The 14,526-nt window shown below is 32.1% G+C and overlaps 1 protein-coding gene across 1 annotated transcript; it reads left to right on the top strand.

The window, feature by feature from the left end:
* The first annotated feature begins 5,245 nt into the window (after positions 1-5,245).
* On the top strand, positions 5,246-7,934 carry LOC107917099 (probable WRKY transcription factor 31). The gene is made up of 6 exons (NM_001327135.2): positions 5,246-5,656; positions 5,746-5,853; positions 5,945-6,112; positions 6,212-6,580; positions 7,019-7,132; positions 7,217-7,934. Exons 1-6 carry the CDS (start codon positions 5,462-5,464, stop codon positions 7,835-7,837), a joined length of 1,575 nt encoding a protein of 524 aa, NP_001314064.1. The 5' UTR covers positions 5,246-5,461; the 3' UTR covers positions 7,838-7,934.
* Positions 7,935-14,526: the final 6,592 nt, after the last annotated feature.

Here is a 14,526-nt window from a genome sequence, read left to right as displayed (position 1 = left end):
TAGTATGAGCTTGTTTTGGGTTTGAATTAGGGTATGATCTGATTGGTAGTCTGATAGTTATCTAACTCAGTATGGGAATTCACCAAATGTAACATCAGTTAATATGTATTCGCCAAAGAATAGCATCTGTAAACAACCATTCTAGGGAAATATGTTAAATGTTGTTTGAAGAGGAAATCTGAAAAAAGTGAACTCGATATAGATATTCTTTTAAGAAGTACCTTCATTGTTCTAAGAGAAAGAAGATATAAATATCGTCTGGTAAGATTTGGAGTCAACCAATTAGTGAAGTGAGAGTTGATATATTAAGTATGGTAGTTGGCGTATAAGTATATATCCAATATTATGAATGTATCTGACAAAGACATAGTGGTAATCCAATATCTCTAGGATGAAGAATTCAACTAGAAAGGCTCCAAGGTGTTTGTACTAAAACTCACTAAGTTTGTGTGAACTTACAAGTGTTTCTTGTCATGTCTCAGATGTTGCTGCATGAATGAGTTCTCTAGGAGAGATCAAGCCAAGAATGTGCCAAGGAAATGGCAAGTTAGGATATTATACATACAAAGAACATCTTAGGAGTATGACATATAATTCTCTACCCAAAGAGAGTGGTTTTAACAAACTTTTATGTTGTAATGTATTATATTATTTTTAAGAGTGTGGTGTATTATTGAATGTTTTCTTTATCTTTTGTTCAAAAAATCTTTATTAAAATAATATGAAGCAAATTAAAAAAAAGATTATCAACAAATGGTTTAAAATTTATGCTAAGTGTTTGTATATGATAACATTCAAAATCTAGACTTGGTGATTTAGGTCGGATAGAGAGTATTACAATTACTCCCATACCTTATTCTCATTGAGTTTATCTATAACAATACTTATAAAATTTGGTATGTTTTCATCCACTGATACAACCGTCTTATTTTTTGCTTTGAGCTTACACAGAGTTCAAGAAATTTGGGTGAGTTTTTTTTTTTTTGAGTTGTTTTGAGCTAACTCTTTTAAATTCAAAATTTTAAAATTTACACAAACTAACGAGAAATCTGATCAAAGAGAAAACAAAGTACAATATCCTCGTGTGTGTATATATATATATACATCCAATGAAAAGAATGAGAGGTTTTCAAATACAAAAAATAAACAATTAGAAAAGGGGAAAAAAACTTTTCAAAAATCCTAAGAAAAAAAAAAGAGTCAGACTTTTGGTGAAACCAAAAGTAAACATTCAATGGGTATCTAATGCTAAGAGGTTTCACATTGGCAATCTCAAAGATAAGGAGATCTGTTCGATCATGAGGAAGCTGTGGTCAAAGTGGTGTGAAGATTGAATGAAGAAACCAACAAACCAAAGTGGTTCTTTTTTGGGTTCGGGGTTCCAATTTTGGTGGTTTTGGGGGAAGTTTGTCGGAGATTTGATTAGAGAGGTTGAAGGAGAGAAATAAGAGGGTCATTTCAGTGGGTCTAGTGTTCGAGGAAAGCCATTGATGGTGGTGGAATCGACGACAGCTAGGGTTTGCTGAAGAAGAAGAGAGAAAAATAGGGAAAAAAAAGAAATAGAAAAAATGTAAAAGGAAAAAAAAGAAGAAATACAAAAAAAGAAGATATAATTTAATATTGAAAAAAAGAAAATATTTTTTAAATAAGTTAGATATTTAACACGCCACACAGGTTACCTCAATAGCAGTAGAAAATGGTAGAGTGAACTTTTCATAAGAACCCAAAACACTAATGATTTGGTGATAAATATAAAAAATGAAACAAAAATAGGGGACTATTGATGTCCAAATATTGAGGGAATTATAAAAAAATTGTACATTAGAAGTCCAAGTTTCAGCTCACGTGTCCTAGAGAAAACAAGAAGGAAAAAGGTTTCTGAATTTGTCATTACAAACACACTCTCTCCTTTACGTGATATTGGAACATTTTAGACAAAGCAAAGGAAATAGAAGGTATGAAGTTCGTGAATTATGAAGAAAATAAAAAATCAAAGAATAAATGTGACCAACTGAAGCAGCCCCATAAAAAAAAAAGACAATTTTTCTTTAGTTTTGACTATAATATCACTAAAATTAATTTATGCAAAATGGTCAATATATGTATATATATACATATTGTAAAACACATCTTAACTTGGAAACGAATAACTTAGATTTATTTAATATTTGTTAATAACTATATTAAGGACTTGTATTACTCTATGAGTTATATGTGCTAAAAAATTTGTGTTATTATTTTTAAAATTTTCATTAATGCTAATATTTTTGTTTTTAAATTTAATTAATATTTTTACAGATAATTTATTGATACACGAGTATTAGAATTTTTTTAATTCAATAAGTAAGATTGACAAATGTCTTTTATTCATATTTCAAATATATATATATATATATATATAAATGAAACTTATGATGATTTTTTAACTCCTTTTGTAAGTTAAATTTTATATATTTGATAAATATAGTAGTTTTCATAGTTATTTGTTTCACTATAAAAAAATTTCTTATTGAAACCTAGCTGCATAGGTAACCTGATTTATCACTTATTTAAAGCTAATTAATAAAAATGAAAAATATATATTTATATATATATATATGTATATATATAGAAATGTTCACAATTATAGTTAATTATCCAGATTGTGGACTAACTTTGTGGAAAAGGCATTAAGAAGGAATAAAGGGAAAAGTTTCGTGTAAGACTAGAATTTCTGGTTTAATCTTTCATTTTCCAAAATCAAAATTCGTGAAAATTGATTTTATGACTTTAATGTCATCAAGTCGAACACTCAAGTAATAATTTTTATATTTAATATTAAAAAAAAACAATATGTTTTTCTTTTCTTATTTACTGAACTTCAAATTAACGCTTCCATAAATTATTAGCATTTTGTTGATGACTTGCTGTAATTAAAAAAATTATCGTGAAAAACAGAAAAGAGAGTGGGGCCGCCGTCATAGAAACAGGTGCTGCAGGCACGATTATTTAACGTGGATTGGTCAAATAAAATGTGGGACTCACATCTCTAGTAGAGAATCCTGTCCGTCGATATCGTTGACTATGTACCTTTTTACCCTCACGTGGAATCCAATTCTGGCCAATCACAGCGGTGCCTTTTTAGAATCAGTCCAAGACAGTACCACTTTTAAATGGAAATTGTATTAGCAAGTAAAGTGATATCTAAAAGGTGTATTTTTTAAAAATATTAACAAGTTAAGTTCATCAAACTTTCTATGGTAGCATGATAGTTAAGGTATTTATTGTTTCAGGTATAATTTGAATTTGAGTTACGTTAAATATGTTGTTATTAGAGTTTTACCTTTTTTTTGTAATTCATTAAAAAAAATAGTTCATCTATTCTAATATATTTGAATTTAGTTTTTGTATTTTAAGAAAATTGAGAATTTAATCTAATTGAGTTAAATATTAAACATTATTGATAATAATTTATATTCAAAATAATAGCAAAAATAAACAATTTTGAAATTTATGTGTTATTAACAACTAATTTAACTTTTCAATTTTCAATTTTCATAAAATATACGGATTAAAATTTAACAAATTAAAGTATAAGGATTAACTTATCGACTTTCATAAAATAAGGAAAAAATTCCAGAGTTAGATCTATTTAAAATACAAAATTATATTTTATTTTATTTTATTTTATTTTATTTTAAAAAATAATAATTAAATAATCGTTAAGGCACCATTGAACTAGTACTGTTTTATATTTTTGGTAAATTATTTCTCTATTTTGAGGGCACATTGCAACTATATATCTTGAATTTTTTTCAGAAAAAAAAAAGAGTTTTTTTTTTAATTTTAAAAGAAATAAGTAGTCCATAGTTTTCTCTGTCTAGCTTTTATTTAAGAAAATTCGTTTAGAAATGCTAACTTATAGGATTATGGTATATTCTTTTAGACAATATATTACATAAAATTGAATCTGCCCTAACTAATTTTAATGAGGTATTTATCAATTTATTAAGATGAGTTTGAATAAACGGTGTATTTACCTATAATTAATATAAAAATTAAAACAAAAAATAAAATAAATACACTACACTATCTATCCAAACCCACCCTGTAAAGTTTATCACCTACAATACTTACACCATTTCAAGGTTTTTTATTAGTAGTTCACATTGTTGAGGCATAAATTATTACAACACTGTTACTGTTTTTATCTTTCCTTTGTTACATACAATGGATAGGAATCTTTATATAAATATAATAATAATAATAATAATAATTAGTATTATTATTAAAAGCTTGTTAGTCTATTCACATTCATTTTCTCTCTAAAGGATATGATTAACTAAAACTTTTAAAAATTTTCAAAACACTCGAAAATAATTTTATAATAACATAAAAATAAACTATGAATTCCAATTATGAAGAACTCTTTAAAGATTCATAATCAAAGGTTTGGTAGTACATCATTCGATTTTTTTCCTCTTCCTCGGCACATCACTAGAAATTATTTATTATACTTTAACAAGCTATATGCTAATTGTCTAATCTCATTGGTAGAAAAATAAATTTGAAATTGTAAATAATTATAGGTAAGTAGTGATTAAAATTTTTGATAAAAAAAAAACTGTAATGACTTTAAAAAACGGGGTTAATAATCATATACATATTACATTATAGATATTTTTGTTGTGATGCGGTAATAAAATCTTGGTGTAATGATAAAGTTGAAATTTTATAGTATTTGAGATTATTTACGTAAGTTTAAATAGTTTGCGTAAACTAAATGTGGTTTATTCATAGTGAATTTTATTTATTTATTCTGAGATTGAAAAAAAGAAAAATAAAGTATGAAAATCTTATTGCGTTTTATAAAACAAAAGAAAATTTCCCAAATTTTATACGAAAATAGTGAAGTGGGCAAATATGTTGCATGATTGTTAAACCAAGGGGAGAAGGGGGTCACTAGTTAAGACCTTTGCGCAAGTCATTTTCCCTCTATATTTAATATTTAAATTTTTTTATATATTTTTAATTTTCAAAACTTTTTGAAGACTCTTTCTCATATATTTCTCGGTGAAATATGGGTATGAGGTTAAGACAAGTGTCCACTTGACGCACCATCTTACCTCACTCTTCCCCCATTGAAAATCTGTTTTCATGCTTTGAGAAAATGTGATCCCCTCACTCCTTTCACATTTGGTCTTAGTCCAAACCCCATTTTAAATGCCGAGTCCATCGCCATTTGCCACCTCTCTCTTTTACTTTGCAATTAATTTAATAAAATACTGCTTATATAATCCCTTTATCCCCTTCCTTTTTCTCCATTTATGGACACCGGAGCATGACTCTCCTTTGATACACCTACTGTTTTTGATGAAACTCATCGTTATAACCTCTCTTTCTTCCCAAGGAATCATCCCTTTTTGGTATATTCCAAGTTAAATCTTGTGGAAACCCTTTGCCCGGAAATAAGCTGTTATAAATGGAGCCCGTTGATCCTCATATCGTTTCTCTGGTTCAGTCGTCAGATGGGATAAAACGAGTAGTCAACGAGATGGACTTCTTTGCCCATGACCGATCTTCCAAACAACACGATAAGGCTGATTATGATGTTCATCATCATCATGTGAAGACAGAAAGTGAACATCATGGAGCAGACCAAGATGATGATGTAAATGTAAGGGAATTGTCATACACACACACACACACACACATATATAACATACATACTAACAAGCTATTGAACTTTTGATTGTTTTGTTTTAGACTGGTTTAAATCTCTTGACAACTAATACTGCAAGTGAGAAATCATCAGTTGCTGGTGATGGAATTACATCATCACAGAATCTGAAAGAGAAACAAAGGGTAAATCAGGTTGGTGAATGATGCCTATAATAACATATTTGATGAGGATTTTTGAATGGTTTTGGAAGCTAATATTAGACGAACTTTTTCATGGGTGCAGTTAGCAGATATCCGAGCTGAATTAGATCGAATAAACGCAGAAAATCAACGTTTGAAACTCACTCTTAATCAGGTGAATAGCAACTACTATGCTTTACAGATGCATCTCGTTTCATTGACGCAACGACACCGAAACCGAATAGCTGAAAGTTCAGAAGCTAATACTCAGGTAAAACTGCAGCAGAAATCAGAATTACACCAAACACAAGTTGAGTTTCCAGGTTAAGTAATATATTTTATGTGTGTTCCTTGATCTTGTTTGTATTAGATGAATAGACCAATAGAAGAGAAAAAACATGGTGAAGGTATGGTGGCAAGGCAATTCATGGATCTGGTTCAAACAGAAACAAAGGCTGAAAAAGATGAGCTTTCAGAATCTTCTTCAGAGGATCGATGTCAGGAGTTATCAGGTTCGCCTGGGAACACCATTGTTGAGTCTATGGAGAGAAGACAAAAGAACAATAAAAGCAGGAATCAAAGAGAAGATACCCCTGAAGGCCTTCCTCATCCTGCAGGGTGGTTACCTAACAAAGGTCCCAAGTTCAATACCTCAAAGGATAATGAACAAGCACAACAGACCATGGCCATGATTAGAAAAGCTCGTGTCTCGGTTCGAGCTCGATCCGAAGCATCAATGGTAAGCTCTTAGATTTATTCAATTTTTTCTATTAATTGAGTGTTGAAATTTGTTCAATTTCGGTTTTCAAATATTAAAAAGAAAATCCAGTTTGATAATTACTTCTAACAAGTAACATAGCAAAAGAATCAAACTCCCTCACGTGCAAGAAAAACATGGCGGTGACGGAGCACACAATTTTAGGTTGGCACCCGCCTACTTTTGTTGAAGTAGGTTTTTAAGAAAGTAGCAAAAGTTGTAAAGTTAAATACAACATTTTCAAGAACTTTATTTTCTTTCACAGTACATTCAGTTTATATCTATATGGTTGCTAGCTAAGTCCTTAGGGATCATCAACTCTAGCATTCCATTACCCTACCATAAAATTCCCTTTCTTAGGAGTTTAGTTATGCAAGTTTAGGGTTTGTATTTATTTATGTACTTCTTCAATGGCTACAGATATCTGACGGTTGTCAATGGAGAAAATATGGGCAGAAGATGGCAAAAGGAAACCCTTGCCCTCGAGCTTACTACCGTTGCACCATGGCTACTGGTTGTCCAGTTCGCAAACAAGTATGTTGGAATTTTTAGTTTAAGTGATTAGGGTTCAATGGTTTCACTTACCAATGATAGCTTGGAAATGCATGCATTAAACAGGTGCAAAGGTGTGCGGAGGATCGAACCATCCTTGTTACAACATATGAAGGAAACCATAACCATCCACTACCACCAGCTGCCATGGCAATGGCATCAACAACATCAGCGGCAGCATCGACGCTACTATCTGGATCAATGCCTAGTGCAGATCATGGGATTATGAACTCGAATATCGTCCCAAAAGGGATGCTTCCTGGTTCACCAAATTTGATCACCCTTTCAGCTTCAGCACCATTTCCTACTGTCACGTTGGACCTCACTCATCCCCCTAATCAAAGGCCATTACACCAACTTCATCCCCTTTCTCCAAATTGGCCTCACAATATTTCAAGTTTGCCGGCTCACCTGCTTGGCCACCCAATTTACAACCAATCCAAGCTTTTGGGCACTTACCTTAGCTCTCAAGGAAACAATGAACTCCCCGTCCATTTATCTCAAAATCAAATGCAGGGGCACCCCATGGTTGATACGGCTGCAACAGCTGCCGCCATTACAGCCGATCCCAACTTCACCGCAGCACTGGTTGCGGCCATTACTTCCATTATCGGCAATTCTCATCGAGACAATAGTGGTAATAACAATAGCACAACTTCAAGAAACACCGGAGACAACAATACTTAAAACTATATTATAGAGAAAAAAAAAACATTTTGTTTGAACATTAATGTATTTAATTGGCAGTTTGTAACTTTTTTTTTCCTTATAAAGTGGGGTACATTTTAGTTATAACTTTTTTTTTCTACTTTTAGAACGTTATCTTCTAGGGTTTTCTTTTTAGATGCATGTGTATCTTGTTCATGCGAAGGCTAACAAGATTTTATGTTTTTCCATTAATTACATATTGCATGAAATAATAAATATGTCAGAAACCTTTTTGGCGATTCAACTTTTTATTTTTTAAAAAACAATGATAGAGTCACCATCAATCCTTTTTATTAGGTGTAACCTGATCACCTCGTAATTTGATCATTTTAATAAAAGGTTAGATTTACTAAAATAATGATTTTCAGTCTACAAAATCTAGGAAATGAGTTCGGGAGTCGGTTACATATGAGAAAGGGTTAGCACCCTCATAACGCCCAAAATTGATACATAGTTGATTACTTAATGTCTTAGTGTCGAGAATTGAGAATTCAAAGAAAATTTAAAGTGCAATCCCCTTTTTTTGCATGATATTATTTGATTAAAATATCGCTAACTAAATTAAATTTTATGAAAGAGCCTTCTTATTTCGTATTAATCGAGAGAAAAAAAATCATGTCCCATAAGTTAGGGCAATATATCTCAAATCTTCGAAAACAAGAATACTCGTCATTTGATTATTACCTATCGTCATTTGATTATTACCTAAATCCTATGTGTCTTGAATTTTAAATAGGATGTTTGGTTATTTCGGTTCTAAGAAGAGGCCATACTCCGTAAGTTAAGAACATGACTCCTTGAATTCCGAAAATAATGGACATTGCCTCGGTTTAATTATTTTTCATGCGCTTGTGCTAAAAAACGGATGAGTGTATGTAGCAATATTTACAATGTACGAAGATGAAAAAAATTATTGTTTTAACAAAAAACATAAACAATGAAATAAAAATGACAATACTATAATGAATACAATAATAAGAAATAATAATAACAATAATGAAAAATATTCAATTAATAATAGTATATGATAATAATGATAATAATAGTGAAATAATATAAAATGTATGATAATATAATTATATCCAAAATAAAATATACAAATAGTATTAATAGTATTAATAGTATCAAAATTTAAAAGTAAAGGACCAAAATAAAATAAATAGGGAAATTTGAGGGAAAAATAGTAAATGACTATAACATAATAATAATATTAATGATAATAATAATAGCTCATGACGAAAAATGAAAATAAAATAAAAAATAACTACATGTAAATAAAATTGCATAATTTAGACAAGAAGAAAAATATAAATAATCATAAAATAAAAGTGTCTGAAATAATAAAATAAAATAATCAAAATAAAAAAAAAGTAGGCAAATGACTAAATTGAAATCCAAAAGAAATTCTAAGTATAAATTAAAAAACAAAAGAAAGGATTAAACCAAAACAAAATAAAAAGTACAGTGATCCAGGGTGTTATTTTCCCAAACCCAGCATACATGTCATTCCCTTGGTAGGTCAACAGTGGGTTAAGAGACTGATTTGTAGAGAAATTAAAATTATAGGGTAAAAATTAAAATAAATAAAAAAGAAATATGACATAATTAAAAATAAGCAAAAAAGCGGAAGGACCAAAATGCCAATTAAACCCTTCCATTGAAAACACGCTGATCTTGGATGGATTAGGATCGAGTCATCAGGTCAACTCCAAAACGACGCCGTTTTGGGACTTCTAAAGCTGGCCAAAACAACGTCGCACCGAGGCCCTATATAAGTCAAACTTTTTTGAAAAATTTCACTTCTCTTCTGCGTTTTAAAAAAAAATCCTCTTATTTCCTTTTTTTCTTTGAACGCGTCTCTAAGTCTGGCCATAGGGTCATCATCACCCCGCCGTGGCCACCGATCATCGACGACGGTGACTGTTGCCTCCAGTGGCCGGAGTTACAAAAAAAGGCTTTTTAGCCCTATTTAACCCCCTAGGAGCCAAATTTAAAGGCTAATGCTTTCTAAAAATCAGAAAGAGGGGAAAAAAAAACTCTTATCCTAGCGTGCTTATCGAACCCTCGGCAGAACCCTAGTAGGCTCTGAAGTATTCGGGGCCGAAAATGGTCTCCGACGGCAGTAGAAGGCGAAACGACAGGTAAAAGGATATTATATTTTTTTATTTATTATGCTTTTTAAAAAAATAAAAAATAAGAAAAAAAAACTACCTTTTGTTTTCTTTGTTCTTTGTTATTTTAAAATCTTTTTTTTTTGTATTTCTTCATAAACGATTACATGCCATTGTTATGGCTTTTATAGCCGATATTACAGAATATTTTATCTCCTTTTCCTTTTTTTTTTGTTTCTGTTGTTTTCTTTTTGTCCTTTACTTTTTCTTTCTCCTTTCTAGGTATTCATGGCAAGGTCAATGACGTTGGGGAGCCGCGCCTTACCATTTTGGTGAAAGGAGGAGGAAAAGCCTCGAGCGGCACGTCGGTTGACGTGGCGAGGGAGCGGCGCCGAAGCTTTTAGGGTGGCACTAGGGTTTCTATTAGTTTTTTAGTGTTTTGGGCTTGGGTTGATGTAGTATTGAGCTTTTAGGGTTTTAGGTTAGATAATATACTTTGGGCTTGGTTTGGGCTTGTAAGATGGACTTGTTTATTTTTTAATTTACCTGTTTTGTTTGTTTTTCTCTAGGCCAGATAAAATTGGCTTGTTATAGCTGCCCCTCTTTGCTCATTGACGTGTAACGTGAATGGAGCAAAGACTTTAAAAAGACCAATTTTGTCTGGTCCTGTCAAATCTCGACTTCTTTGGTGCTTCTCCTTTTCAAGTAGCTCATTCTTTCAAACCATTGGCTACTCTACTTCACTATATCTATTTCATTATAACTTTAGGAAGGCCGAATTTAGTGTTATAGTTCCATCATGCTCTATTGTAACTTCAAGGAGATAAGATTTGTTGTTGTAGTTTCAATCCAATCCACTGCAACTTCAAGGCTAGTAGATTTGTAGCCTCATAACAACCAACTAAAACTTCAGGGGTATAGGAATTATAACTTTAATCTGATCCACTACAACTTCAGAGATATAATATTTGTAACTTCAACTTGATTTTTTACCATATTAGGGATTTAGGATTCATAGCTTCATCTTGCTCCACTGCAACTCCAGGGAGATAAGATTCGCTATTATATTTTTATTCCAACCCACTGCAACTTTAGAGGTATAGAAATTGTGGCTTTAATCCGATCCACTGCAATTTCAAGGATATAAGATTCGTAGCTTCATATTGCTCCATTGCAACTCCAGGGAGATAAGATTCGCCATTATATTTTTATTCCAACCCACTGCAACTTTAGGGGTATAGAAATTGTGGCTTCAATTCGATCCACTGCAATTTCAGGGATATAAGATTCGTAGCTTCATCTTGCTCCACTGCAACTTCAAGGAGATAAGATTCGCCATCGTAGTTTCATTCCAACCCACTGCAACTTTAGAGGTATAAATATTGTAGCTTCAATCTGATCCATTGCAACTTTATGGATATAGGATTTGTAGCTTCATCTTGCTCCACTGCAACTTCAGAGAGATAAGATTCACTATGGTAGATTTAATCTGATCCACTGCAACTTCAAGGGTATAGGAAGGGTATAGGATTTGTGGTTTCACTAATCTGTTACACCATTCCCTGGGGAACAAGACCTATAGAATCCATTTCATAGGCCTATATTCTATGCAAAGTGATTAGGATGCTATTATAAAAATAAATCAAATGCTCCTAACTAGATGTATATGAATGATATTTGCATGAATGTAGAATGACATTTTTTAGAATGATCCCTTTTTAGTGCTTAGGTTGACATTGCTTGCTGTTCGTTAAGGTTTTATCACTAATGTATTACCATGCCTTCTTGTTCAAATCTAATACTTTTGATAGAAAACCTGAAGAAATAATCATAATTTAGACTATTCGTTCCCAGATATTTCCAACCCTTAGTTTTGGTTAGTTCTAACTAATGGTCCTGTTTCAGGTCCTTGTACTATTTAGAAACCTTTCACAGCAATATGCAAAAATCATTTTACTTGAATATTGTTAGTCCACTAATAGTTATTTTAATGTAAAAATGCTTGAAAAATGTCGTAACAATGGACAAAATTGAAATTTTTTTGGAACAAAAATCAAAATGAAAAGATTAATCAAAATAGCAAACATTGCTAAAACACAAAGTAAAATGAAATTAGGTGCCTCAAATATCGCAACATAAGTTTATTTACACAAACGTTTTGAGAACCATTTTAAGCTTGATATGTGTCTAAGAGGTTCAGAGTATTTTGTTGATGCCCCATGATGCAACATTTTCCTTCTTGTTACCTTTGAGGGGAAACAACTATTACATGTCCATTCTTTAGTCAAAATTTGAGCCGCCCTTTTTGGGTTTTCAACTCAAAACTCCTTTGGTCTCAAGACGCCCTTTACAAGTTTTGGCCTTAGCCTTTCCTCCTTTTTTTTAGGTGAAGTATTTCTTGACTGAATCTAAATTCAAGGGGTTGGGTAGGTTTTTGCCATCTATCTCGATGAGAATCAATGCTCTTCCCGAAAAGGCTTTCTTTATTACATAAGGTTCTTCTTAATTCGGCATCCATTTTCCTTTGAAGTTCTTTTGTATGGGTATGATTTTTTTCAATACCAAGTCCCCCTCATGAAATTCTCTAAGGCGAACCTCTTTTCATAAGCGCACATCATCTGTTTTTGGTACATTTGACCATGACGGATAACTTCTAACCTCTTCTCTTCTATCAAGTTTAGATGATTGATAAGTCGTGATTTATACATATTTTATCCAATGATTAAGCATATTATTGGATGAATTATCATTAAATTTGTGAAATTTGATGCTCCTAATCCTTTAATTTCATGTTTTATACGTAGGTGAGCATAGGAGAGTAAAAAGAACGAGAAACGGTCCAAAAACGGAGAACATAGGTCAACATGGGAAATCAACATGGCCTGGACTTCCTCACACGGGTAGACCAATGGCCGTGTCTATTTAATAGACTCTAAACACGGTAAACCACCCCATACGAGCGTGTCCCTATCGAGCCCAAGTCTAGTTCTATTTGGAAAAGGCCACTCTTGAGGGTTTTGAAGCATTCTAAAGCCTATATAAACACCCTAGGAGGTACCTAGAAAGGACACATAGATTAGGAGGCAAGAAATTACTCAGAGAAAGCCGATTGATCCATTTCAGAAGTCAGATTCTTCTTCAAGACTGAAGATCTCCTTTCAATTTCCTTTAGGGGTTTTTGAGTTTTCTTTATGTTTTGTTATTATCATTCTTCTGAGCTGTTTCCTTTTACACTTATGAACTAAGTCCCCTAAATACCTAAGGGGAATGAAACCTAAGACAGATCTTGTTATTATTTTCTGAATTATATGATAAATACTTGATTTGTTCTTAATTATGTATTCTTAATTCTTATTTTAATATTCCAGGATATTAATTCAAGTTTTGATCTGCTTATTTAGAGGAGCAAAAGTCTCTATCTAAGAGTAGATATAGCATAATTAAGCGGAGTTGATTGCACCCCTAGACATAGGGCGACATAAATCTGCTGGATTAGGGTCAAACATAATAAGGGAATCAATAGATCGAGTTAATGCAACACTAGGGGTTTTAATTAGAAAGAGATTTCAATTAATCAACCTAGGGTTAGACATTGTTAGTCTCGAGAGAGATAATAATATAAATTACGGATTTTTACGGATCAAGTCAAGTGAATAAATTGTCTAATTCAAAGTCAAGTAACAAGTGAAGTATAGGTGGATTTTTCCTTGGGTATTGTCCAAATCAATCAGTTTTCCCAAAAGTATTTCCCTAATTTTCTTCCTATGCATTCTTAGTTTAGTTAATTAGTTTAGATAAAGTAAATCCCCTTATTTTTAGGCTAGATAATAAAAAGAAAGTTAATACTAGTACTTTTAGTTCCTGTGGGTTCGACATTCCGGTCTTGCTATAAACTATACTACTGTTCGATAGATGCGCTTGCCTTTATCGTGATAATAGTTAGTTTTCAAGTACGATCAATCATAAATATAAAACTTATCACGTATACATCACTGATCATATCGAGATTGGATCCATTCTGCTTCATCTAAATCCAACTTCGATAAAACTCGGAGAGAAGGAATCTCGACTTTAATGGGCAAGACTGCCTCCATTCCATAAAACAACGAGAAAGGCGTTACCTCGGTAGAGGTTCTGGTAGATGTTCGATAAGCATAAAGGGAAAATGGTAACTTCTCATGTCAATCTTTATAAGTCATCGTCATTTTCCCCACGATCTTTTTAATGTTCTTACTGGCTGCCTCAACTGCACCATTCATTTTTTGGGTGATATGGTGACGAGTTGTGATGTTTCATCTTGAATTGACTGCAGACCTCTGCTATCATACTATTATTCAAATTTAATTCATTGTCAGATATAATCCTTTTTGGCATTTTATATCAACATATGATCTCTTTCTTCAAGAATTTGCTAACTACCGACTTTATGACATTGGCATAAGAAGCGACTTTTACCTATTTGGTGAAGTAATCGATGACCACAAAGATGAATCAATATCCATTGGAATCTTTTGGTGAGATCGACCAAATGACATTCATGCCCCATATAGAGAAAGT

This window comes from Gossypium hirsutum, chromosome A01, assembly GCF_007990345.1.
Source record: "Gossypium hirsutum isolate 1008001.06 chromosome A01, Gossypium_hirsutum_v2.1, whole genome shotgun sequence".
Taxonomy (NCBI): domain Eukaryota; kingdom Viridiplantae; phylum Streptophyta; class Magnoliopsida; order Malvales; family Malvaceae; genus Gossypium; species Gossypium hirsutum.
The sequence above is the reverse complement of the archived record's forward strand: the minus strand, read 5'-3'. Positions and strand labels throughout refer to the sequence as shown.

Excerpts from the sequence above, each read along its gene's own strand:
- LOC107917099 (NM_001327135.2), top strand. The coding sequence starts at position 5,462 with ATGGAGCCCGTTGATCCTCATATCGTTTCTCTGGTTCAGTCGTCAGAT. Across the intron at positions 6,581-7,018 it reads CTCGATCCGAAGCATCAATG|ATATCTGACGGTTGTCAATG; the intron begins GTAAGCTCTTAG and ends CAATGGCTACAG. Across the intron at positions 7,133-7,216 it reads GTTGTCCAGTTCGCAAACAA|GTGCAAAGGTGTGCGGAGGA; the intron begins GTATGTTGGAAT and ends TGCATTAAACAG.